The sequence below is a fragment of the Podarcis bocagei genome, assembly GCF_964188305.1.
Source record: "Podarcis bocagei genome assembly, chromosome: 4".
NCBI classification, from domain to species: Eukaryota; Metazoa; Chordata; class Lepidosauria; order Squamata; family Lacertidae; genus Podarcis; species Podarcis bocagei.
In genome coordinates, this window is record NC_138128.1 from 35794150 (window position 1) to 35821397 (window position 27248).

A 27248-nucleotide genomic window follows, 5' to 3' on the forward strand; every position below is an offset into this window, starting at 1 on the left:
CCGCCCGCCCGAGCGGGCTCCCTCAGGCACGGTCACGTTTCTGACGGTATGAAGCCCGGAGTTTGCCGGGCTGTGAGGGGGCCGCTTCCCGGGGAAGGAAGAGGCGGCGGCGACGGCGAGTGAGCCGTTGAGGGGAGAAACGAGGGAAGGGGTGGGCGAAGGAAGGACTGCCGGCCGCTCCCGTCCTTCTCCCCTGCCCCGTCCCCGCCCCCGCGGAGCCCTTTCGAGGCAGGCAGCGTCACTCGTTGTATAACCGGCGGCTTCTGCCAGGCGGGTCTGCCGCTCCTCGCGCCCGCCGCCACCGCCGGGGCTGCAGCGCGGGGGGCGCGGGAGCCTCGGTCAGGGTAAGCAAGCTTCGCTGGGGCGGGGAGGCCTGGCCTTTTCCCTGCCGGTCACACCCCCTTCCTGCGGGAGGAAAAGGGCGGCGGGAAGGGGGCAGCGCCGGTGGAGCCGAGGCTGCTTTTGTGCGCGGGAGAAAATGCCTGGGTTGGGTTGGTTTCGTGGGGGGGGGGTCTCCTGCCTGTGTATCGGTGGGATGGAGGGGCTTAACTAATCTGAACCAGGAGGAGGAGGAGGTTCCCACGTTTCCTCTTCTGAGGCGCTTCGTTGTGTGGCAGTGGGGGGCGGGTCGTCTTTCTTTTCTCTTTTTTACATGGGATTCAAGGAAACGAGGTGCTTGGGCATGAAAAGCGGCGGTATGAAGTACAGCAGGTAATGTAGCTGCGTGGCTTTTGCGACCCCTGGTGAAGGCGTGGGGGGGCGGCAGCCGAAGGACACGTGGGGATCGGGATGCTGCGGAAGTTTTTAAGAAGTGGCCTCGCGCGTGCCTGGGTTGTGTAAGTGTGCTACTAATAATAAGGCTGCACTCCTCCTGAAATGCACGCACCGGAGCGAGCCCCTTGGAGCGCCAACAGGAATAAAATATTGGGGAGGGGGAGGGCAGGTGAGCCCCGCCCTGCATAATCGATCACATGACGTGGTGCGCGAACAGCATTTGAATGACTATGCCCATCAACTTGTGGAGGGGGCGGCCCCGTCAAATATTTTATGGGGGGGGCGAAGGCTCCTTGGAGTTGATTCCCATGGGGGGGTTGTAAGTGACTGACACTACCGGATCGCTTAGGCCACCGCTGGGTCACTGGGCTGCTTTCCGTCTGTCAGTCGTGGCCAAACTCTGCATAGGCTCCGTTGAAGGCAGTACTACACGTTTTGTACGTTTGGGGGAGCGGGAGGCGAGCTGTCAGGTAAGCTGCGCAAGGGTTGCCAGGGTGGCTCTCTCTAATCCTTTGAGCCTAGCGTTAGGTGGTAGGATAGAATAATGGTTTACACTTAATGCTTCACTTGCGCTTTCAGTGAGCCAAGATGTGTTTTTAATTCTAGGTGCTGTAAACTTTTCCCGTTGGCTGGTTGCATGCCTTGTTAATTTTGTACGGTCCCCACCCGCCCCCGCCTCCCAAGTTCATTGCAGAATGATGTGATGTAACTGAGATTAGTTGTGTCTTGAGCAACAAGTCCCTAGATTTATGATTGATTATGCAAATGTTTGCTGATGCTGAATGGCTATCATTTTAGATAGTGGTTAAATTGGTCTGGATTTTTAATAGTTTTGTAGATTACAAAAGTGATACAGTATTTCGTCTTTTAGTACTCCTCTGGTAAATTCAGAGTAGTACACCTGCTTTATTCATAGATAGTGTATGGGCAGCATAAGTAAATGGGCATTGTTGAGAAGGAATGGCAAGTTATATCTTTTGCTTTCTCAAAAGACTTTATAATTTTGCTTTTTAAAACTAGTTTGGATAGTAAACTTTCATGTCACTCTCATCTTTAAAATATTAAAAAATCCTGATACTAGTATATGTGCAGCAGTATAGTACTTCAAGAAATACTGCATTGAGTAATTCTCATTGGTTTGGGATTTCAGAATGTTATTTGCAAGGAAAACACCTGCTGCAGCCTTTCCTAGTGATGTAAAATACCTTTAAGAACTTGTACTGTAGTCTAATCCTATACAGAAGTAATTTTCACCTTATTGATAAAATATTCCTTCCAGTAGCACCTTAAAGACCAACTAAGTACTTAGTTGGTCTTTAAGGTGCTACTGGAAGGAATATTTTTATTTTGACTATGGCAGACCAACACGGCTACCTATCTGTAACTTTATCAGAAGTGATATTTCAAGTTTCTGCTGTGTTCCTTTAAGCAGGCGTGCTGTTTGTGTGCCTCTGACACAGTCATTTATGTAACTGTACTTGTGGCCTGGAATTACAAGGAAGAACCTTGCTTTTTATGAAACACAGGAGTGGAATTTTGAAAGCTCTTTAGTAGTAGAAAGACAAACGTGGAACTGGAAACTTTTAAGATGGTGGTCAGCTCTAGTACAAAATGGGGAGCAAATGATTGGCATTTGGGCTGAACAAAACTTATTTTGTTAAAGACTAGAAGCTGATATTTTCAGCAACTTCAGTAAACTTGTATGACATCTTATCTATTTTTGTTAACAATTCTTCTCCCAGTTGGCAACTTCTTCTTTGTTGGCAACACTTTCTCCCAGTGCTCTTATTTTCCCCCTACCCCCTATACTTTGGGATTCATATATCCTGGATCAAAAAGAGACAATCATGTCATGCTCTGCAATAGAGGTTCTCAGGCTGTGATGTACGAGGTCCATTCAAGTGGCCCATGGCAAGGTGGCAGAGTACTTGAGAATATCTGTACTTGGCCCTGCACTTGATTTATTTTTTTTTTGATGATGGAATTGAAGCTGTTCTGACCAGGCTTGGATTTTCATACAGCCTAACAAGGCCCTGGCCTGAGGCTTGTGGTTTTCATAATAAACCACTGGTGCCGTCTACTATTCCCCCCCCTCCATTGATTTCCCATTAAAAGCCTGCTAGTTAGAGATCCTTTTCAGTTGCCTGACTTAGGATTCATGATTTTTTTTTATTTTATTTCTTTGTAATTTAGAGTTGATTTTAACAATGGTGTTGGTTCTGAAAGGCGGGGAAAGTTGCTTTATCATTGCTTCGCCAATTGTCAGAAGATAGTGAACCATAAGAAGACCCGGATTTTTTAAATGAAAACCTTAGTCAAATTCTGTTTGAAAGTCCATGACTAGAATGTCTGTCAAATAATTCCCATTCACATGCTTGTTGGCACTGGCAAAGAACTGAAAAGTTTGGTGAGGCAGGACTATGCTTTGCAAAATCCATGCTGATTCTTCTTTTTTGTGAGGTTTGTTCTGCTATATGTGTATGCACTCTCTCTGTGTGTGTATGTATATAATCTTTAAGCTAATTTGCCTGTCGTTTCCAATACATTCTGTGTTGTGACTTTCTAATTCTTAGTTTTGTTGCCAAGTCTGAGAATTTCATCTGTTGTCACTGTTTCACTCTGCTCTTCAGATACCATTCCTGAAATAATGACTTCAAATTGTATCTTCTGCAGAGAAGACAGATGCAAATAACTCATTCAACTTCTCTGCAATGTCCCTTATCCTTAATCAGTTTTTTCTCTCCCTAGTTTCCCACTCTTATCGTATTTAAATGTGTTGGCCTTAATGTATAGAACATTTGCTTTCTCAGTTTTGACAGAATTTGTGGAGCCCTCTTGTTTCGTCATTTGGACAAGACTTTACACTGAAATCCAATATAATTAAGGGGTTAAAGTGTCAGATTCGGGGCAGGTCAAATAACATCTTTAATTTACCTTTTCAGCTTCCTTTTATGAAAACCCTTACCTCATTTGTAAGAATGGTTCTCTTTTGAAAACAAATGTTACAATATTGGTGTTTCTTGACAGCTTTTCATTTAAACATACATTGAACATACAGAAGCATATGATAGAAAGGACAAGTAGAGGATTGGTCATAGACCTATTTGTGTGCAAAGATGATTTTAGTAACAAATGTAGCTTGCTCATAGCTGAGTCAGTGAAACCATTTTGTCTTTAAGCTATTATGTAAGCACATGGCACATACCTATGACAGACTGGTTTTCATTGCCAAAAAGGCCTAGTTACTAAGTAACATAGCAACAAGCCAATTAATTCTTATAGTATCTGTAGTGAGAATCTGGAGATGGTTCTGAGATGGAAAGATGTGTCTGCTGTTGAAGACTATTGGCAAACTGTGAGTGCAGTTCTGTTTACCAGCATTTGCTGACCTGGTTCCCCCCAGATATTTTGGATTACAACTCACTTCAGCCCCAGCTAGTAAGGTTGTGCATGAGTTGTAGTACAAAACATCTGGGGGGGTCCAGGCTGGCAAAAGCTGCCATACCCACTTACCTGGAGGAAAGCTCTTTTGAACTCAATGGGACCTATTTCTGAGCAAACATGCACAGCTTTGCATTGTCAGTTAATGATGGTTATAATGAACAATACAGTGGAACCCCGTGTTACATATCGTCCTCATTACAAATGCTTCAGGTTACTAGCTCCACTAACCGGGAAATAGATGCTCCCGGTTGCGAACTTTGCCCCGGGATGCGAGCAGAAGTTGCATGCCAGCAGTACAGCAGGAGTGGGAGGTGCCATTAGCGAAAGTGCACCTCATGTTCAGAAATGTTTCGGGTTACACACAGACCTCCGGAACGAATTAAGTTCGTAACCGGAGGTGCCATTGTACCTGGTAGGGATGCAGCCTTTGTTTTTAGGTGTAACTGGGGGCAATTTAACAGATCTGTTACATCTCCACTTTATTTCTCTTGAGGAATGCAAACAAAAATGGTGGGACCATTTGAACTTTAGAAAAGTTTAGTTTTTCTTGATTAAGCAGGAAATGGTATTAGAATATTAACTTGCATTAAATGCTTGATGTTGCAAACCTGAGTAGGAGACTTGGATTTTCAGGAGAGAGGTGCTTGGTCAGTTCCTACAAGAGGTATGAATGCCTCTATAAAAAAAGAAGTGGCATGTTAAAATGTTAGCCATGCCTGAATGTACCATGATCACTCTTCTTCCTAAAAAACAAATGTTGATGCATTAATTTCTAATATGCATCTTCCTTATTTAAATCCCTGTCCCAGTAACTGGAACAAATATGGTTATGTTGTAAGGCTTGGTTGGAGGCAGTGTGTTGTTTCTGAGTTTTAGCTGGAAGCATGTAGTGGTCAGCACTTTTCTAGTATAAGGTGCTGGTTAGTTGTCAAATTCATTGTTGCACTGTGGTGTTAAGAAAGCAAATGTCTGTATATAATGGTCCATATTTTATTTGAATTGTACTGTGGGAGTGATTGAAAATAAATAAATCTACACCTGTTACTATAACAGAAAGTCGTCAACAGGTTTACCACACCTATCAGCCACCCTTTACCCTTTACCACACCATTCCCACCACCCTTCTGAGTAATACCCCTCCCCACCCTCCCACTATATATAAGGGTCTGGTGACTTCTGTTTCAGTGTATCTGAAGAAGTGTGCATGCACACGAAAGCTCATACCAATAACAAACTTAGTTGGTTTCTAAGGTTGTACTGGTTTCTAAGGTTCTACTTTTTTTAAAGTTTGTTTGGATTTTTTCATTGCAAAAACTGCCAATTTACAACTGTCTTTGTTAATGCTACAGGTGCGACTTCTGCTCTCTTCTAAAGAACCATTTGATTGACTCGAAGCCCGTGAAGAAGGTGTGTCCCCTAAAGCAGGTGCTTGGTATGTTTTCAATCTTTAAAATCCTTAATTCTTAATTTACTATAATAAGAACTCACACATACATCTGATACCTTGGTGACTGAGTAGTTTAGTGGAACTCACATCCTCTTAAAGTACGCTTAGGAATTAGTCTAAATGTTTTGAATTTTTTGTTTAATGAAAAAGTTTTCATGTATTGTAAATTTTTTCTGATTTCTTGGTTTTATCTTTTTGGAAACCGCTTTGATTTTTTTTACAATCAAGTGGTGTATAAATTTTATTAAATAAATAAAATAATTTTAAAAAATTGCTAGTGTGTGTGTTTTGGGGGGAATAAGTACTTTCCTTTGTAAATACCACACTGGTCTTAAAATGCTATCTGCTCTTGAGCTCTGATTAATTCTATATCTGTTAGAAACTATTTTATAGTGTAACATTTTTTGGATTTCATGGGTACTTCTGTATAAACCTAGTTTATGTTGTAATGCCTTTTCCCCCTTCTCATACCTTTTGTTCCAGAGTTATTAAAAAAAATACATCAAGAGGTTGCTTGAAAAATCCACTTGTCAGTGAAAAATCTAATTGGAAACTATGAAGGTCTAAGGACAATCAGATCTTAGTGCTCTTTTGTAAATGAAAGGCTAAATAGTTATTTGTTACAGGGTTGGCATAACTGACCATTGGCATGACCTTTGGCATTTATGTGCTTCCAAAATATTTGTAGAGAACATCATTGGAGTGGGATTCCAGGTATTTCTCTTATATTTTATAGTTCTAGAGGTGTCCGGATCCTAATGGCTGAGAATTAACATTAACATTAGCATTGCATTCTGGACTTAGGTTGTGCTTTTTGATGCTAGCTGGGAGTGACCGTGATGTATGGTACATTTATGCCAACCTTTCTTTTTAAAATATAAGGTAAGGCATGACAGTTGTCTTTCATGATGTGATCCCAGTAGCTGACCATATCTCTCAATATAGATTTATGGCTCTGCAAATACTTATATCCAATTATTTGCTTATTCCCTCTTGTTACTTGCTGCTATTTGGTTCAAGGCTGTTTCTTGGTATAAGAGGAATAGTACAGTAAGTTTCATAATAGAAAGTATCCAAGTATGGCTAGCAGTAGTAATGTAGTTTAAAAAGGTAAAGGACTCCTGACAGTTAAGTCCAGTCGCGAACAACTCTGGGGTTGCGGCGCTCATCTCGCTTTACTGGCCGAGGGAGCCAGCGTACAACTTCCAGGTCATGTGGCCAGCATGACTAAGCCGCTTCTGGCGAAACCAGAGCAGTGCACAGAAATGCCGTTTACCTTCCCGCCGGAGCAGTACCTATTTATCTACTTGCACTTTGACGTGCTTTCGAACTGCAAGGTTGGCAGGAGTTTAGCTTGTAGTTGGCATGTAGTTTAGCAGTGCCCATAAAGTGCAATTCCTCTTTCAACCAAAAGCAAATTATCTTGCATGCATCTCTAGATAATTGGGAAGAAGAGTGTTGCATGTTTGTGAAAGCTTGGGTCAAGATGTAAAATGTCTAGAAAATTCAGTTATGGTATATAAACCTTTGGTTCATCAGGGTTATATTAAGTCTCCTAAACGAGACTAACTCTGAAAGCGCTTTTGGACAATTTCTCTAACCTTCCATCATTTATATAGAAATGGTGAACCAGAAAATCTAAGTGATTATGTACCATATGACCTGCAACAATATACTAATTTTGTTAATACAACCAGAATATTAACACATTTTTTCACAATTAATATTTATGGGGTTAGATGCAAACTATGTTGTATACATTTAAGATCTGCTGACTTCAGTGGTACCAAAGTGTGACTAACTTCATTTAGATTCAGCCAGTAGTTCTTTGCATGCTCATTCAACAAATGTTTTTCTTCCTCCTAGGTGAACTCAGATGTAAGATTTGATAATGCTGAATACTGATAACAAAGATGGCTTTAAAAATATCAGAACTGTACGGCAGCTTATGCTAAGTACAGGTGTTCTGTTCTATAACGGAGGAGCTGGATTCTGAACTATATGAAACAATTTGAACTCTTTGAAAATATTTTATAACAGTCATTGACCCTGAAGTTCTTTGCTCAAAATGAGTGACTATTTGGAAATGGCAAATGCAGAAAACATGGATATTCAAATGAAGAATGAACAGAATTTGGAAGCCCTTCAGGAAGATATTGAAATGAATGGTGGATCCAGTGCAAATGATGCAAGTGAAAATTACTCCAGTGGGCATGATTCACATAGCAATGAGGGTGAAGAAAATGGGAAAGAAGCAACTATGATTATGGAATCTTTAGACTGCTATAAAAGGTAATTATGCTACATAGTAGTTTTGGTTGTATGAATGAATTAGAGAGAGAGAGAGAGAGAATGTATATGTAACTTGCACTAATGTAGCTACAAAATCATCCAATATGGTGCCTTGGATATGCCCCACTCATCAGTCATTTATATGGAGATACTGAGAGTGTTGGTGGTTTTTAAGTCCTAACTTGAAATGTAACATGCTCACATCTTATGAGGGGGTTCGATTCCAAGGGTAAAGTGTATACGCAAAAGTCACCTATAGTCAAAAGCATGTTTCCCTTGGAGCTGGGCTGCCATGAACAGTGAAGAGGGACCAGAGTCGGCATGCTGAACAGAAAGCAAGGCCAGAGTTTGAATGTTCTTTTCACTCTGTGTCCTCTTGGGTTACCAGGCACCAAAATAACTTTTAAGCTCTCTACCTTGCTTCTAAGGCAAGGCCGGCTTGATGTGCTGGCTCTGGGACCAGTAGGGATGCTGTCATGAGATCTCACAGGAAGTCAGACTGACCTGTGAAATCCCACGAGGGCATCCCTACTACATTAAGAATAGGGCTTCTACTACAAGTATTGTGTTGCACTAACAGCTGCTGCAGTTGGATCTCACCCATTGAAATAAAGAGACCTAAATTAGTCTTGTCCATTAATTCCATTGGGTCTTCTCTCAAGTAATCTCTTTTATATTAAATAACGGTAAATTAAGAATGATCATACCACACATCTTTTAGATCTTTATATGAACAAACACTCCATGTAAGGAAGAAATAATTATAAATCTCAATAGTCTTAAGAGCAATGTATACCCAGTCTGCATCCAGTTAATCATTTTGCTCTCAACATTAAGAACTTGGGCTTTGCAGAATACAAAGCTACATTTCAACCAGAATTGTTTTTGTTCATGTTGTCTAGCAGCGAGCTACCATCTAAATCTAAAACCCAGAAGGAACTAATAAAAACATTGCAGGAATTAAAAAGGCATCTTCCTCCTGATAAAAGGATCAAAGGCAAACCTAGTATCCTGGCAACTCTGAAGTATGCACTTGGAAGCATTAAGCAAGTTAGAGGTAACTATATCGGACCTTTCTGTTGAATCGGTGAAATTTAAACTTCATTGTTGAACTTCAGTAGGAAGCAGCAAGAGAGATTCTGAATTAATAACTGTGTCTCTTGGTATACTGGTTGGATTCCTGGAACATTTCATTTGTCATAGCCTTCCTCTTCTTGGTCTTTCTTCAGCTAAAACACTAGCGTGGGACTTGTTTGATATCTATTCAGTATGAACATATATTGCAGATGAACAGTATGAAAGCGTTGCAGAGTAAAAATTTCAAATTAACTGCTCTAAAACAAGATACCACTTGCATGTTTAGACCCACTCTCTCTCTCTCTCTCGCCTTACCTGCCACCTGAGAGCTGGTGTCATAACCCAAGGTGGGGGAGGGTATTACCATCTACCTGCTTAGCAACCTGAAGATATATAGAAGAGGTTGTCTTTTCTTAATGTTTGTTTAGGCCTCTGGAAACCTTGATGGTAGAATGCATATTCCTGAGCTACTTTTCTGTTCTAATTAGACTACCATGTATTTTTACAGAATATGATTTAATTTAAACAGTGTTATTCAAAATATAAACTTTGTTCTCCTGTAGCCAATGAAGAATATTACCAGTTGTTGATGACTAATGAAAGCTATCCATGTGGCCTTGATGTATTGTCCTATACTGTGGAAGATGTTGAAAACATTACTACAGAATACATCATGAAGAATGCAGTGAGTATCCTTGCCCATGAACACACGTGCAAATGATTTTTTGAAAGACTGAACTGGGAGTTTCAGAAATTCATGGTTGTTAATAATCACAGATTCTATACAGTGGTACCTCGGGATGAGAACAGAAATCGTGCTCTGGCGGCGCGGCAGCAGCAGGAGGCCCGCCCCATTAGCTAAAGTGGTGCTTCAGGTTAAGAACAGTTTCAGGTTAAGTACGGACCTCCGGAACCAATTAAGTACTTAACCTGAGGTACCACTGTATTTCTAAATCAAATAACAGCATACACCGTGTTACGTCACAGACAGTGTGGTGTGGTGGTTAAAGTGTTAAACCTGGTCTATGAAATGTAGGTTCAAATTCCCTCTTGCCTGTGAAGATCACTGATGACCCCAGGGCAGCCTGTCTTCTACACACAGTTTGTGTGAGGTTACATTGGGGTGAGCAACCCAGATCCCCATGCTGCTTTCAGCTTTTGGGAGGAAAGGCAGGATAACATTGTAGGAAATGAAAAATAAAATCTAGGAAACCACTGCCTTCCAAGGTAAAGCATCCATCTGTCACATTGTGAACAGAGAATGCTCTTGGTCTAGTTTCAGTGATATATGGGGGATCTCTGTGACTTTCCATCTTGCACTATTTTGCAGCCTTTTGAGTGCTTCCAGAGGAAATTCAGTAGCATTAGAAAAACACTTGGGGCTAATTAGACTCAACATTCATAATTGTGTAACCATAGTTAAAAGTCAAGAGTAAGCCATTGGAACCTATTCTTTCTAAGTAAATGGGAAGTCTGTCGCAGATAAGTGCAAATGCAATCTGCAAGAAGGAGAAGAGGCAAAGAAGATTGTATTGATGACTGCTTGGAGTACCCCACACAATCTTATATGGAGTTACTCTTCTGGTGTGGCATCTAAGAAAATATGCTTTAGATTACAACTGCCACATTTTTGTTAAAAAATCATTGATAAATATGCAGGTAAATACTAATACTCTTAACAAGAAAAAATGTAAACCTACTATGTCTCATTACTTTAGAATGTTTGCAGCTCACAAAACTTCTGTTTAACATTTTCCCTGACTAAACTAGTTTTGACTTACTATGTTTTGGGTGCTTTATTGTGTTTTTTTTAAGGATATGTTTGCTGTAGCTGTTTCTTTGGCTACTGGGAAAATTCTGTACATCTCCGATCAGGCTGCCTCTATTCTCCACTGTAAGAAAGATGTATTTAAAAATGCCAAATTTGTGGAGTTTCTGGCACCTCAGGATGTCAGTGTGTTCTACAGCTCTACTACTCCATACAGATTGCCATCCTGGACTATTTGCAATGGAGTTGGTAAGTGTCTTTAAATTGTTGCCCCCCCCCCCCGCCACTGCTCATCTGCATTTGAGCCATTAGGATATGTCTTTGCTTAATTGCAGTTTCTTTAGTGTTTTGCTCTTTTTAATTGGCACAGTCATTTGTAGCTATTAGATACAAATATTTTATATTCTGATCTGTTTTGTCTCATTTCATCTGGCTAATAGGATGATTAAGCACTGTACTTACATGCTCCAGAGAGGTCACTGTGTATGCCTGTTGCTGCAAAATCAACAAGGAGCCTTGTGGTACCTTAAAAAAAATATGAAAAAATTTATTGTGGCAGAAGCTTTCATGGGGCTGAGCTTACTTCATTGAGTTGTTTGGACTCTGGGTGAGGAAAGCTTTTGTTACAGTAAGTGTATTAATTTTTAAGGTCCCAGAAGAATTTTTGTTGGTTTTGTGCATACTTCCGTTCAATTCTTTGGCAAAACAAGACTTTACTTTTGATATTATTCCAGTCCCTTCACTGGAACGTCATACAGTTAATGTGAATATACTCTGTCCAGCTTTTAAAACAGTATTGTTCAGAATAAAACAACAACCTTCATGCCATTACTTCCCAGTCTTCTGATGCCCTGAGAGATACTGAGAGGTAGCAACTTTGAACAGGGAGGAGCTTCCAGTTTTTAAAATATGAATTTTCTCTCATAGCTTTGAAAACCTATTTTAACAACTACATCTAGTATTAGATAAATTAGTTTGGTGCAAACACAATGTAGAGTTCTCTTAACTGCACTAAAATAACAAGAAGAAAGGCACCTTTCTGCCAGTTACTCTGTGTTTGCATTGTTTTCAGCTGAGTAATTACAGGGGACATCTTTCTGACTTTCAGAATATACACTTCTTTCTGTTACTGTAGATTATAAAGTCATTTTCATACTTTTATATTTTTATAGAGTCTACCACCCAGGAGTGCATGGAGGAAAAGTCTTTTTTCTGCCGCATCAGGTGAGGCAAAATTTTAAGTCAGCGTGGGGACTAACAGATGTTTTGCTTCAATCTGTTTATGTTCATTGGTATGTGGCTTAGCCGACTTACAAAGATGAATTCCAGAATCCTCACTAAAAGCTGAATAGACCTTACAGTTTAAGATGTCACCACAAAAAGCAGTTTCTAGGCTGTTGCATATTCAGTAGTGGCAAGTGAGGTGGGGCAGGTAGGCTCTATTGCTCTCCCGGCTTCCCAATACAGTGGGTTGCTTACCAAGAGAGTGACTCCACCACGTCTCTCTCCCCATAACTTACCCCTCCGCTTCTTCCCCTCGGTAAGCGACTGTAACTCCTGTGTTGGGAAACCAGGAGAACAGCAATAGAGTCCCACCTTCACCGCCTCACTGGCCACTGCTGTACGTATTGCTTCTCACATAATAAGGCCTAATGGCCCTTGTACATAGATGGTCATGGAAAACGGGGGGTTGCCCTTTTTCCTTTCCTTGCACTTCCTAGAGTGTCACCTTGGAGAGTCTCTTGATTTTTCACCGGTGATTTTTTCAGAGGATGCTTTAGTAAGGAGGAGGATTTAAGAGTCCCCATATGTGCATGGAAGTAGCATAGTCCAAAGCCCATCGCTTAGATTTACCTACCAAATACCTTATTCTGCTTGGGGGCTATGCAAACTATAAGAACTCAACTGTTGTTTCTTTTAATTTTTAGTGCAGGGAAAGAGGAGCATACTAGTGAGATCTGCTACCACCCATTTCGTATGACTCCATACCTTATCAAAGTACAAGATGAAGATGATCAGCTTTGTTGTGTGTTGCTTGCAGAAAAGGTCCACTCCGGTTATGAAGGTAATAATACAGCAATTATTTTGTGCTTGAAATAAAGCATCTTGTTCATACAAATGCTCTAGTTCTACAAACCTTGTCCTTCTTTTCCCTTTCAGCACCCAGAATTCCTTCTAATAAAAGGATATTTACAACTACACACACCCCAAGTTGTTTGTTCCAAGATGTAGATGAAAGGTGAACTACTAAAACTATGATATGCATGGTTGTGTATTTAGCTGTAGTATTGACTAAAATGCAAAAATGGGTAGGAAATATTGATGTGTGACTATAGTGAAATGTCCTCGGTGGGATACCTTTGCAGTTGTTTAAATGAGGATATTAAAAAATAATAATAGCTCTTAGTGAATCTAATTGTGAATTTGATCCATGTTTGACTCGTATTGCATTAGGGACAGGAGAGGTCTTTCTGATGCCCATTTTCTTGAAATGTTCTTCAAAACAGTGATGGGATGCATTTCTAGAATGACCTCTTAGCTCCTTTTTTCTTTATTTACTCATACTGAAATTGCATAACTTAATCTTATTTTGATACCTTGTTCTATGTAGGAAAAGGGGGAAGATGGTCACTATAGCAGCTTGCTGGGTAGGACAGAGCTACTACGCCATCTTCCCAGTAGGTGGGTCACTCTTGCTTACCAGGAGGGAGAAAGGTGAGGCAGGGGAAAGGTTGCTGTGGTGTAAATCTACTGGCATAGTCAATCTGGTGCTTCTGATGGTGCATTTTCACCATGCCAACCTCCCCACCACCTCCTCACCCGCTACTGATAAGCAGCTGCAACCCACCTGCCAGGAAGTTGGCATACTGACTCCACCCCACCCAGTGAGCTGCTTCTGTTTTGTATAGTATAATCTTGTCTGCACTATAAGTCCCCTAGAATCTTGCTTTGTTTTAGGCATCAGTGTGTTGCTGTGCTGACCTCCCTGCCATCTCGCCTGCTCCCCACCCCCACCCCCCGATAAGCAAGAGAGACCTTCCTACCATGAAGCCAATGTACTAGCTCTGCCCCACCTGGCAAACCACTTTGGTTTATCGCAGGTGACCACAACTGCTAGAGTTACTAGACTTTTCAGAGGTTGCGTGCTTCATAATTGCATCTTACGTCCTGACAATTAGCACAGAAAAGAGTGTCGTAAATATTACACAATAATATTTAGGTTCCGCTTATTGGTTTGCAGAACTAAACCTGATACAAGTCCAAACATTCTGTTTTTATTTCAACAAAGTCTGTAAATGAACTTAAGGCTGTGTTTAAATGTATTTTGCTTCATGATTATTTAACCTTTTGTTGTTGTTAGAGCGGTGCCTTTGTTGGGATACTTGCCTCAGGACTTAATTGGAACTCCTGTTTTAGTACATCTTCATCCAAGTGACAGACCTTTAATGATAGCAATTCACAAAAAAAGTAGGTGACTCCTTTTGCATAGTGTGTTTTTCATGAAGGTTGGGGGCAATAAAGGATGAGGGATCCTCATATAGTTTTTGGTAACTTTTAATCAGTTCATTGCTCTACTGATTATTAGATCATAAAAACATACACACACTGTTTATTGTAGACTCATGAGCTAGATCATACAGTGGTACCTTGGTTTAAGAACATTTAGTTTATGAACAACTTGGATTAAGAACGCTGCAAACCCAGAAGTAGGTGTTTTGGTCTGTGAAGCAGAACATGTTTTGCTTCCTGTTGAGTGTGTGTAAATTGAGCCCCTCGCTGCTATGGGAAAGCACGCCTTGGTTTAGAACACTTTAGTTTAAGAACAGACTTCCGGAACAAATTAAGTTTGTAAACCAAGGTACCACTGTATTAAATTAGGAGTAATATGTTATTACTGCACCCATATATTTTGTTCTAATTTTTTTTTATTGTTTTAGGTTGTACATGGGTCTCCCATCCAGGTCTACATCTGCTTAGTTCTGAAACTTTTATAACATCTGGTGTTTTCACATTATTCACTGACTCTTGTACACCCACAGCCCCATTTGATTCCATGTTGATGTTAAGACCACCACAAATTCCCCTACCCCACTCAGAAATAGATAAGATTAATAATTAGGGAAGCATTTTAAAATAGAGTAATGCTTAGCTGTGAATTTTCAGTAGTCCAGTTCTCAAGCACATTTAATTTTGATACCTTTATTTAAATGTTGCAATGTGAAATCTTGGGAATTACAAATGCTTGGATCACTTAAAATGAGAAATTGTAACTATTTCTACAATAAAGCTGAAATTTGAATCATTTTTTGTTGTTGTTGTTGTTACAGTTCTTCAGTGCGGTGGACAGCCATTTGATTATTCACCAATCAGGTTCTGCACCAGAAATGGTGAATACATAACTCTGGATACTAGCTGGTCCAGTTTCATCAATCCCTGGAGTCGAAAGATTTCTTTTATAATTGGAAGACACAAAGTTAGAACGTAAGTAAATAAGTGGTAATAAAAATGAAGGTTCTTGTGTCATGAATTATTTGAGATTGGTCTCTTAAATACTGAAAAGAATAATGTGGAAACCCGATTTCCACAACTACCTGAGTAGCAACAACCTATTGGAAGTGCTGCCCACCCCCAAAAAAAATTTCTTTAAGAGCTGATCTACACATCTTCGGAAACGGATTCCATTATATAACCAGAAATTATGGGAATGGCTTTTAAAAAGTAAATAACAGGTGTGGAGTGCCCATTCTGGATCAAGATGCTGGCAGATATAAGGGGGACTTTAACCCTCCCCCCCCTCCAAGTCCAGACCTGATCTGAGGTGGGTGGGCTCATGTGCTATTTGCATTGAAGAAACACTTCTATTGGTGTTAATGGGCACCTTTCTTCAAGTACAAAATAGCAAGTGCAGAGGACCTGATCCAGATTGGGCGACAAAGGATTAATTCCTCCATTAATGCCCCTCCCCACTTCACAACAGGGTCCAAATCCAGTTCAGGCTCCTGCACCTGTTTTTATTTTTAAAAGTTATTCATGCAGTTGCAGAATGGGAGTGTGCCAATTAAATGGTTGAAACATCTGCTTCCTCTATGATATGGATATTTCACAACTTTTGGAAACCTTTCTACTAACAGTTGCTGGCTTTCATATTAGTAGTAGCAAGAACCACCTCCATTCAATGTCGAACATTCATGCAGTAATAATTGCTATATATTATGGCCACTGCTCAAAAATGCTTTACCGGTGATAATTGGATAATATCTGACTACATTTGGGATAGTTCTGGTGTTTTTGCTTCTGTGTATTTAGTACTGGTAATTATGGAGACGTTTGTCAAATGTGTGGAGCATGCAAAGTTCACACATAAGAAAATGGAATCTATTTGCAACCATATTTTGGAACATAGATTTGTTGAGGGGGGAGGGTACACACAAAAATTGCTCTTTTAAATATGTGCTATAAAGTAAATGCTTTTAACAAGAAACTTATAAGTGCTGCAGATCTTTCCAATCTTGTCAAGAATAACTTCAGAATGAAGAAGTCATGTTTGGAGTGAGTAAGCCTGAATATTTTATTAGTTTAAAAGTTTGTAGATGCAATAGAAAAACAAGGGCTGATATAACTGAAACAAAAGCATTTGTCATATTCTAGATATTATTAATGATTTTTACAGTGGTCCCTTGAACGAAGATGTGTTTACACCTCAGTGCGCAGAAGAAAAAATCCTTCACCCTAGCATCCAAGAAATTACAGAGCAAATATATCGCTTATTATTACAGGTACACTTTCATTACTGTGTTTTAAATCTAAATTTACCTAAACCTCTGGGGTCTCCTCTAGAAGACTGTTATAAGGTAAAATGTTCATAATTTTTTGTCCCAAAGTAATGTAGGCTTACAAAGTATTTAGATACTTGTTTGTAGAATTCTGACCTAGAAGTTAACATTGGGTTTCTTTTCTCAATTATTTAAGAAATTTCTCATTACTTCAGCCACTGCAGTATTATTCATTTCAGCAGTTCTGTTGACTGTAGGTTTATGCACAAGAAGGCTCAGGCAATACTAAAACTGGACTTCTCACCTTGAAATTAGTGGGATTACATCACCATAAACTAGAACAACTGGGGTTTTATGGGTATGCTGACTCAATTTTTGCCCCATTTCTGTTCTGGAGCATGGACTTACTGATAGTACTTGCATTTTCCCAGGTGTGTCATGCCACCTATGCTGCGGGTGATTTGCAAAATGACATTCATTCTCTTAACTAGAATGTTGGCTTATCCTGTTATCCTGTTTTATCATGAAAATATATCCCTGCAATCATTGTCTGCCTATACAGGAGGTTGTGTCTGTGAAGATGCAGGTTCTAGGTGCGATTCTAAAATTATTTCTTGAATATGAGGAAAAACTTATCGACTTTCTTGATAGCTTGCTTGATTCTTGAATTGCTTGATTGCTTGGTTGATTCTTACTAGTTACAGTATGCAGAATATTTGCAGTATATAGACTCCAGCTAGTCATTTTCTTTTCTGTTGAAAATGTGTGTGTATATATTTATATTTAGCCTGTACATAACAGTGGCTCTAGTGGCTATGGAAGTTTGGGAAGCAATGGATCACATGAGCACCTAATGAGTGTGGCTTCATCCAGTGACAGTAATGGGAACAATAATGAAGATACCCAGAGGATACCCAAGCCTGTAAGATTTTCATTATATTATCTTAATAGTTTCAGTCTAATGGGAAATTGACCCTGGGGTTTTTTCTAACAGAAGTCTAATACCTTCTTCATTCACCACAATCAACAATTACTATGTATGGCTTACTGTAAGTTTTTTCAGTAACTCGTTTGTTTGTTTTAAATCTTCACTCTAGAACTCTTCTCAAGGTATTTGTAAAGATGGACGTGAGGCCAAAAATAAAGAGCACGTCTTCGTCAATTCCAGATCAAAGCTTGAAAGTGAGAAAAAATATGCAGGTATGATAGCCAAGTTAATCTGGAATCAGATTTTGGAATAGCTCCAATAGTTTAGCTTTAACCAGGAATACCTTGTCCACAATGTGTGGTCAAGTGCACACAACCCAGCCCTGTTTGTAGTTGTCATTTTGCACAAACAGCTTTGCTATAGACTGGAAACTCTCACATGCTCATACTTAAAGCCCCCACCTATGTTCCCAGGAGTGCATTCAGCAGCTCCCTGGCTTTTGAAAGGTCCATATATAAACATTCTTGGGATGTTTCTGTTACACAGCGAAATCCAGTGACCACGTGGAAAGTGCTACTCAACCAGCAGAAAATGATGCTGTTGGAATGGCTTGTCAGAGGAGTTTGGCTGCAGAAGAACTGGCTTGGGGAGAGCAACCTGTTTATTCATATCAGCAGATCAGCTGTTTAGACAGTGTTATCAGGTGAACAACATTCCACTCCACTAAAGCAATGGCTATATGGAACTGACAACTTTATTTCTAAGAATATCAGGGTGTGTGTTTTTAACCAAGGGTTTCTGGGGTTTTTTGCTTTGACTTGTAGGTATTTGGAAAGCTGCAGTGCAGGTGATGCAGTGAAGAAATCACAGCCTTCCTCAAACGCTGCGTCACTGAATTCTGATATGCTTAGAGAGAAAAGGCATGACATTAAAACACCCACAGGTATTTACTGTTAACCGAATTTGTAATGCAATCCTATGCATGTTTATTCAGAAGTAAGTCCCACTTAGTGGTGGCTGGTTCCTGCTGGGATTGATGGGGTGGAAGGCATGGAGACCAACAGCAGGTGGCACCAGAGCCAATGACAGGCACAGTCATTCCCTGACCGGTTGTAAACAAGTAAGAAGACAGGCAGGTGGGGGCTGGCTGAGGGCAGGCTGAGGTTGGTGGAGCAGTGCCCCATTTGCCTAACAGACCAGCCTCCACTGCTTCCACTAACAATGCACTGTATAAAAATTTGTCAGTCAGTATCACTTGTCATGTTAAGTAGAGGTGGGAACTGTGTTTGACTCCTCAAAGCAATTTAGTTAGACCTGAGCTATATGCTTCACTTGCCGTCACATTTATTTTGTCTTGAGAAACTTACATTTATACGTTTCTTGTTCTTTTCTTTGTGTGTGTGTATCTCTGTGTTGTTATATGTTGGTATTTGAGAAGAAAGTGTGCTGTCAAAATCCCACATAGGCCCTACGGAGTTGGAGATACCTGAGAAATCGAATGCTTCTGCTGTTGTTGGTGCTCACTTAACTTCTTTAACTTTGCCTGGCAAGCCAGAGAGCGTTGTATCTTTAACCAGTCAGTGCAGCTACAGCAGCACCATAGTTCATGTTGGAGACAAAAAAACACAGCCTGAACTAGGTACAGTACTGCTTTACAGTTTCTAAGAGGAATATAGACTTTTATAAATCAGATTTTAAGAATGACTATGTGCTCTGTTTTATGTAGAAGTGAACCACGGGAAGACAGATCATGCAAATTTGGAAGAACAAATTCTGATTAGATGAAAATGAGATCAACATTTCACTTTGTTTCCCCTAAATGTTTTTGTTTGTTTTTAGAAATAATAGAAGATGGTCCCAGTGGAACAGAACCCATGGAGAGTCAGCTTATTGCTCCACAATCTACCACTACTCAAAAGAATCAAGAAAAAGAGTCATTTAAGAAATTGGGGCTTACAAAGGAAGTCCTTGCAGTGCATACACAAAAAGAAGAGCAGAGCTTTCTGACCAAATGTAAAGAAATCAAAAGGTTCCATATTTTTCAATATAATTGCAGTTACTATTTTCAAGAAAGACCCAAAGGACAACCTGGTAACCGTGGTACGGCTCTCTTTGTTTATAGCCTCATAACACCATCTGAATGAAAGAAACCCATTGTCAGTTAGACATGTTGCAAATGTGCATAGGCAGTTCAGGGTGCTTAGTTAAGTTCAGTTTTACTATCAAACCAAATTGTAGTTGGCTGACAATCGGTTGCTCCAGAAACTCAATATGCAACCTTAGAAGCATTAAGCAGGGGGATGTGGGATTAAACTCACATCATCAGTGATGCATAGTTTTCCCCTTCTCCGTGACTTAAAGAGGACATAATTTGCTACTGTGTGCAGAAGAATGAAGGTAATTTCTTTCTTAAACACAGATGTTGGGGAGCAAGGCTCACTGGGTACAGTGAGGCTTACTTCTGAGCAAGCATGCATAGGATTGTGCTGTTCTTCTAGCTTAGAGGTTTGCCATAACGTGTGGAACACAGGATTAATGAGATGGCGGAAGAGACATGATTTGTGTTGGGGCTCCCCACAACTTAGAACTGGAACCTCATTTAAATACCAGTTCTGTCACTGGTAACTGTGAAGAAAAGAATGTCTCTCTAAATGTGTGCATAGTGTCTCTCATCTGCTTATAAGCAGTAGCCAGTTTCCATGTATCTAGAATTTACAGGAAATAGCTTTTTGGTCCAAAGATGTGCTTGAGTATTGATGTCACCCTTTTTAAAAGTTAGATGCATTGTTGAATAGATTTTCTGCCTTTCTCTCCAGGTGTTCATGGACCACGACATGGCTCTGGAGTAGATCAGTCTTGGAAGAAAAATGGGAAGAACAGGAAATCTAAGCCAAAACGACAGAAGCCACACAATTCTTCAGACAGCACAACTTCTGGTACCAAACCTCCACACAGGTTTCCCCGGCTTGTCCCAAATAGCACAGCCTGGTCTCCGTCAGATACTTCTCAAGCAAGTTATCCAGGAATGCCTTTTCCTACAGTTATGTCTACATACCCACTTCCAGTTTTTCCATCAACAGGAACTGTGCCACCAGGTCCTGAAGCGCCTCTTTCTGCTTTCAGTGAATCGCAGGACTCGGGAAATCCCTGTCACTTGCCATTATCACAGTTTCCCAACCCTCTGATGACTCCAGTGGTAGCACTTGTACTCCCCAACTACATGTATCCTCCAATGAACAATGGGGTCCCTCAAGCACTTTATCCTGATCCACCTAGCTTTCCTGCTCAGCCTTCTTTCTCTTCCCAAGCAGTGTTTACAGCACAGCCTCCATTCACTGCCTCAAACACATTCCCACCTCAACCGTTCCCCTATAATCCACTGGCAGGGAGTGAAAAGACCACTGTTGTAGAATCTCGAAATGAGCAATCCCGTTCATGCACTCCACAGTCTCCTGGCCCACAAGGTCAAGCCTCACCACCATTGTTCCAGTCCAGGTGCAGTTCTCCTCTACAGTTGAACCTTCTGCAATTAGAAGAAATGCCCAAAGTGGCTGAAAGTGGTGCTGCTGGTACACTAGGAAGCCATGGAACTTTAACTGATGGAGGGGTGACGAGCAAACCCATGAGCTCAGATGACTGCAACAGAAAAGCATCTTCCCCTGTAAGCATTGTCTGTAACTTTCTGGGAAATACCTGTCTGGAAAAAGCCAACATTTTTATCTAATTATGCACATGGAGAGCTCTTTCAATAAGCTCAATTTTTAAACAATTCCATTTTGAAACAATTTCAAATTGTGCATGTTCCTTGGGAAGATTTGTACTAGTTAATATTAGACTTCTTAAATTTATGTGTTGCCCAATGTAAAGAAAATCTTGGGCATTTTACAGTACAGACAAAAATATATAATGTAAAATAATTTAAACCTTTTAAAAAACACTAATAAACAACAAACCATAATAAAACAGCCAACTATAAATGAATCTCAAGCTCTTGTTTTATCCTGTGAGCCACCCTGAGACCTGCGGATATAAGGCGGTATACAAATGTAATACATCATCATCATCATCTTATTGCATAATCTTAGATTAGGAACTGGAGTTATGAACAACAAAAAATACCTTTTGAATTGACAGTTTGTTTTTTGTGGTTTTGTTCTTTCACTGTTCAGGTTGGATCGCCAATGGAAGTTCAAAATAGCGATGCCTTCTCTGTATCTAGTGATTTACTTGATATTTTACTCCAGGAAGATGCAAGTTCAGGCACTGGGTCTGCTTTGTCAGGAAGTGGTGTTTCAGCAGCTGCTGAGTCCTTAGGCTCAGTTTCAAATGGATGCGGCATGTCAGGCAGTGGAACAGGTAACATCATGTGTGCGGTTAAGAAATCATGGGCTATTTCAATGAAAAATCTGTTCTCCATAATTAAAAGCACACCTTTTTTATTGTTGTTTCTGAAGGAAGTAGTGAAACAAGTCATACCAGCAAATATTTTGGGAGCATTGACTCATCAGAAAACAATCAGAAAACAAAGGAATCAGAACTGGAAGAAAATGAGCAGTTCATTAAATATGTCCTCCAGGATCCCATCTGGCGGCTGATGGCAAACACAGATGACACTGTTATGATGACTTACCAGATACCCTCCCGGTAATTCAACGTTAGTTCAGACTTAAAGCAGCTTTCACTATGAACTGCCATTTCAAGTAGATGTATACTTGAAACAGCACTAAAATATTTCATTTCTCAGAACTTCTTTCTGTTGCCTCTTTCCTCCAATTTAACCAAACTTAATTAACAAGTAGAAATATAATATACAGAAATATAATAAAATAGGGAAACCATCCTCTTTACAATGAAGTGAGTTAGTGTCAATTTCAAATGCCAATAATTTTTTTTGTGTGTGTGTGTGTGTGTGTGTGCGCGCGCGTGTGTGTGTGTGTGTGTGTGTATTCCATTCATAACCATCCTTTTCTTGAAGTATTTTGTATAACATGAAAGTCCACACCAACACCTGAAATACTTGATTCTCTTTTTACATACTCAGCAATTGTAAGGAGCTGTTAATTCTTGATGATCAGTTCCATTCACCCAACATAGCTGACAATCAGTTTTCTTGTTTTTCTAAGGATATCCTTGCTTTGTTGATTTACATATACTTCCCTATGCTTTGGCATATAAGTCTTCCAGTGGTCAAAACATGCAGAATCTGTGTTACACGAATGTAGGGGCTGACCTTTTACAGTTTAGGGTCCTGAGAGTTGTTAGGAGACTCTAAGGAGCCACAATTGACAGAATTTCCGGGGAAGAGGGGTTGATTGTTAAACTACTCTGGAAACTGTAGCTCTCTAATGGAAATGGGGTCTCCTAACAACTCTCAGCAGTAACAAACTACAGCTCCCAGGATTCTTTTGGGGAGGCTACAACTGTTAAAGTGGTATAATAGTGCTTTAAATGTCTAGTGCAGATGTGGCCTTAGCAAATGTGCTAAAGATGATCTTCTCCTACTTCCCTCAACTTAATTTACCTTCTCAGACAAAATGGAACTTGGCATTTGGGTGCTTGGCATAATACCTGCAATGGCAGGAAGCCTGAGCTCCAGAGTAATAACTATTTATAAAGTGTGCACGCTCGGGTAGTTGAAGACCTGAAAGGGGTTTGTTTGTGTATTTTACTTCAGAAACTTAGAAACTGTTTTAGAAGACGACAAACTGAAACTGAAACAAATGCAGATGTTCCAGCCAAAATTTACGGAGGAGCAAAAGAGAGAGCTACTTGAAGTGCATCCATGGATTCAGAAGGGTGGACTACCGGGGGCTGTTACTAATTCGGTATGTTTCAATGGTTATTTCTTCTTTCAATATAAAAGTATTAACTTCTATTTGAGACTTAAGAGTACTCAAATCACAGAGTTGGAGCACTCGGAACCATATTTGCAGTGTAACCCTAACCATGTTTTTGCAGAATCAAGTCGCATTGTATTTAACTGGGTTTACTCCCAGGTTTGTGTGCACAAGATTTCAGACATAGTATGGGAGACACTTTTGAAATTCATGCTGTTGGGTATTGCTAGTAACATGTCAAACTACAAGATGCCACTGAGGGAGGAAATATGAGTTACTTTTTTTCTTGTTTTTTTGAAGGAGTGTATTTATTGTGAAGAAAATGTTAACAGCAGACTGTATGCACAAGATGAAGAAGAAATCCATAAAATGGAGCTTAATGAAATGAATGAAGCCATTGGGGGGGAATAGCTCGACTACCCTGAACCAAGTCAACAGTGAAAATGTTTAATCCATGAAGATCCATTTCGAACATGATCTGCTTTATAACTATTGCAGTACATCATTAGATCTTCAGGGTTTTTAAGTTTGTTTCTTGTGAAATGGATCTAATTTTATATAAAGCAAATGGATTTTTTGTTCTAGAAAAAAGTCATTTGTGATTAATCTCTTTGAGAGGCTGCATCCCTCAACCAGTCATTGCTGAAGAAGTATAATATCCATTATTTAAAACTATGGAGGATATACTCGGAGCCTGAATGGATACAGCAAAGAATTTAAAAAAATATTGTGCCATCCTAAAAAATTCTTTCAGACTGTTTTTTTCAGTGACACATAATTTAGAAATATATGGCATATTTTCTAGTTTTGAATGAATTTCAGGTTAGCGGATAAAATCGTGCATGTTTCCCAAACCTAACTTCACCCAATCCCATCAGTATTCTGATACTTACTGTTGTTAAAAGCAACTCAAATATTTTCACCTTTCTAAGATATCCAGTAATTTGTTTAGCTTCTTTAAAAAAAGGTTGTATGCATGAAAAATCCCTGGCGGCCCGCCCACCCCACACCAGTGTTGAACCATATCCTATTTTTCAATGATCTATGAGCCAAAATTATAATAAATTATTCTTGAAATATGCATCAGTGACTTGTTTGTTAAATGTTTTAATTGATGTTTGTTCCCACTAATTCCCATATTTTATCAGCCATCAGTAATTGTCAGTTCAGAAACAATCTTGTAGAGAAGCATACAAAAAATTGCTAGTATCCAAAAAAACAAAATTACCCCTTGAAGGTTGGCATTCTGCACCAAAGGAGCTATTTTCCAAATGGGAGAAACTAATCTTAAAACTTATTTAGCTGGCATTATAAACAATAATCTGGGAGTTGCAATGATTGCATATATTTAAATAAGAGGATAAGTTAAGTGAAGGAGTCCGCCACTGAGGAAACATGGCTCAACATGACCAGAACACATTTCAGCTTTTAATTGCTCCTCCTCTTTGCCTTCTCAAACAACTGGCACTCTCTTACCTGCTGGATTACAGGCAATTTCCTCTCCACTGACCCAGTAGTCACTTTAACTATACTACATTGACTATATATCATTAGCATTGTGGCCTCTTGTGGTGTGGAGAATGGTATAAAATTATATTAGAAAGCCATCTGTAACTGGAGTGTTAATGTACATCTGATAATCCGTAACTGCATTCAGTTCATTTTTAAGCTTTTTTATATTTATCACTTTTGTTATTTGTACCCCTAAAGTTAACTTCCAAAGACTGAAGTGTTAGTACTGTATAGAAAATGCTGTTTGTTGCGGAATAGCAGAGCTGATTTCAGGAGTTAGTCACGGGATAAAAATCACTTTTATTTAACTCGGACTGCCTCTCCCCATTTGCACTGACCCAGACCCTGCATTTATCATCTGAGACCCTTCTTCATGTGCTCTCTCTACTAGAGGTCTAGAATGGGCCTTTTCTGTAATTGTTCCCCAGGGAGTTTGGCATAACACCTTCATTACACATATTTAAGCTCCAGACGAAAACGTCCAGGCCTTGGGCTGATTAACATTCTATGGCCTTTTAAATGTATTGGGGGGGATTATTGCTTTGTTTTTCTTTTAACATGTAGTTTGTGTTCTCATTTTTATGTTGGGAACAGCCCTATAATCTTTGGATGAAGGGCAGTGTAAAAATTTAATAAGTAAAATAAAATAGACATAAATGTACATCTGCATACTAATCTATATGTCCAAGAATCTTGTCATGCCATCCTTGATACCAACACATAAGAACTGTCAGACAAGATCTGGCCAGTGGTCCTCTGAGCCAAAGATACAGTCCGACAGCATATTGTAACCTATGCTTTAGCAAAGAGAAGTGGTCTCAGGATAATCATGGGTTCATTTATTCCTGGGTGGCTGCTGTGATGATGGTGGCTGTTTCCAAGCTTTCCTGCTAAGTCAGAAGCTTGTAGGCATTTTTGAATGTGAGTCTGCCTTCCGCAATCGGCTCACAATCAACTTTATCTGAACCAATAAATTGCACAACTTAATTGTGAGTTGTATAAAATAAGGGTGAAATCCAACGCAGCATTAGCAGGGCTTCTCCTTCCCTTGTGTACCCCAAAAAGCTGCTTGAGAGGGTTGGGGAACACTCAGGAGTATATTGGAGGGGATTACAGAAGGGGGGAAAACCATAAGTCCCATTGTACAAGCAGATTTCAAGAGGACAGACATCATGGGGTACCCTAAGTATCTTGATTTTCAGCTTGCTTCTGTTGCTCTGGTGCCTTCTAATTTTTGTATTTCGGGAAAGAGGTAAATAATACTTGCTTTATCTGCAACCCTCTCTCAGAGCAACTTGTGGCATTATGTGCATGTAGCTATTAACCCTGCCTGATGTAGTTTTTCCTCATTGTAAACTAGGTAATTGAACTTATTAATGCTGCTCACACATCAACATGTTGTGTATATCCTGTTGCACTTAAATTGGTCATTTTTACCATAACACAAGGAGGGCCATTTTGAGGAAAGGAAGCTTTATCGAATGGCATGTACCTAAATTCTGATTCTGCGGTCACTTATACACAGGCTTTACATGTAATTTTTAAATCACATGGAAAACTCTCAGTGCTTAAAAGTGTCAAAATTCAGAGTGCCGTGTGATTAATTCCACACTCCACAGAACTTTGGGCTTGTGACTTTCTTCTTCTTCCATGCAGCCACCCACTGCATGGTGAAACTACTATGAGAGCTTCAAAAGCCGCCTTGTGAAATGGCATTGAGGGTATGTTTTAAAGCGCTGGAGGTGGGAGTCTCACCACACCTGCCAAGCCCTCTCTGAAGCTTACTGGTGTAACAAGTGTGGTTTAGTATTTAGTATAGGACTTATGGGTGTAAATTTATTTTTGTAGACATCTGCAACGTGTATGTGTGGTCATTTTCACGACGATTTTGAGAGGCCAGGGAGAAAAGTTGTTAAATCCTTTAATGGCTGGTTTCATAAAGATGTCTACATCATTTTAAAACCTATTTTATTTACAGGAATAGTACTATAATATTTTCCTATAAATTTTTTAAATTGCAAGCCTCTCTTTTTAGGCAAGATTCTGAAACCAGATTTGTTGTAGATTATTTTAGCTTAAAAATACTTGGTCACTATGAGAGAACTTCATTAATGTGTGGGTTTTCCATCTTCAAACAATGTTTTCTGTCTACTGTGCAATATTGGTTTTTTGTCACGTGACTTATTTTTACTACGTGCTTTGTAGAAAATTGGTAAATAAAGAATTTTTATTTTTAACTAGTCTTTCCATAATTGCTTTGTCTGGTTAAACTGTTCTACAGTGAATTGAGAAGACTTGTTATGAGAAATGTCTGCACCCAAATTGCAATGCTTAAAATGAAATCCTCGCCAGAATTTTGAATAATTGTCATTCTTGTCTTCCAGATGGGTATTGG

General features: G+C 39.8%; 1 protein-coding gene across 7 annotated transcripts; it reads left to right on the forward strand.

Moving 5' to 3' along the window:
• On the forward strand, positions 1-27090 carry PER2 (period circadian regulator 2). Of its 7 annotated transcripts, none has more exons than XM_081192130.1 (23): positions 1-344; positions 5568-5650; positions 7532-7957; positions 8863-9014; positions 9598-9719; positions 10850-11051; positions 11975-12026; positions 12731-12867; positions 12963-13041; positions 14164-14270; positions 15131-15284; positions 16474-16579; positions 17364-17498; positions 17674-17776; positions 18051-18207; positions 18329-18447; positions 18940-19143; positions 19344-19604; positions 20321-21165; positions 21674-21860; positions 21959-22148; positions 23179-23329; positions 23642-27090. In XM_081192130.1, exons 3-23 carry the CDS (start codon positions 7734-7736, stop codon positions 23750-23752), a joined length of 3798 nt encoding a protein of 1265 aa, XP_081048256.1. In that variant the 5' UTR covers positions 1-344; positions 5568-5650; positions 7532-7733; the 3' UTR covers positions 23753-27090. The 7 variants fall into 7 exon arrangements, with proteins under 7 accessions (XP_081048256.1, XP_081048251.1, XP_081048252.1 ...); XM_081192125.1 differs by having other exon boundaries at positions 2-344; positions 8860-9014; XM_081192126.1 differs by having other exon boundaries at positions 2-344; positions 5568-5625; positions 8860-9014.
• Positions 27091-27248: the final 158 nt, after the last annotated feature.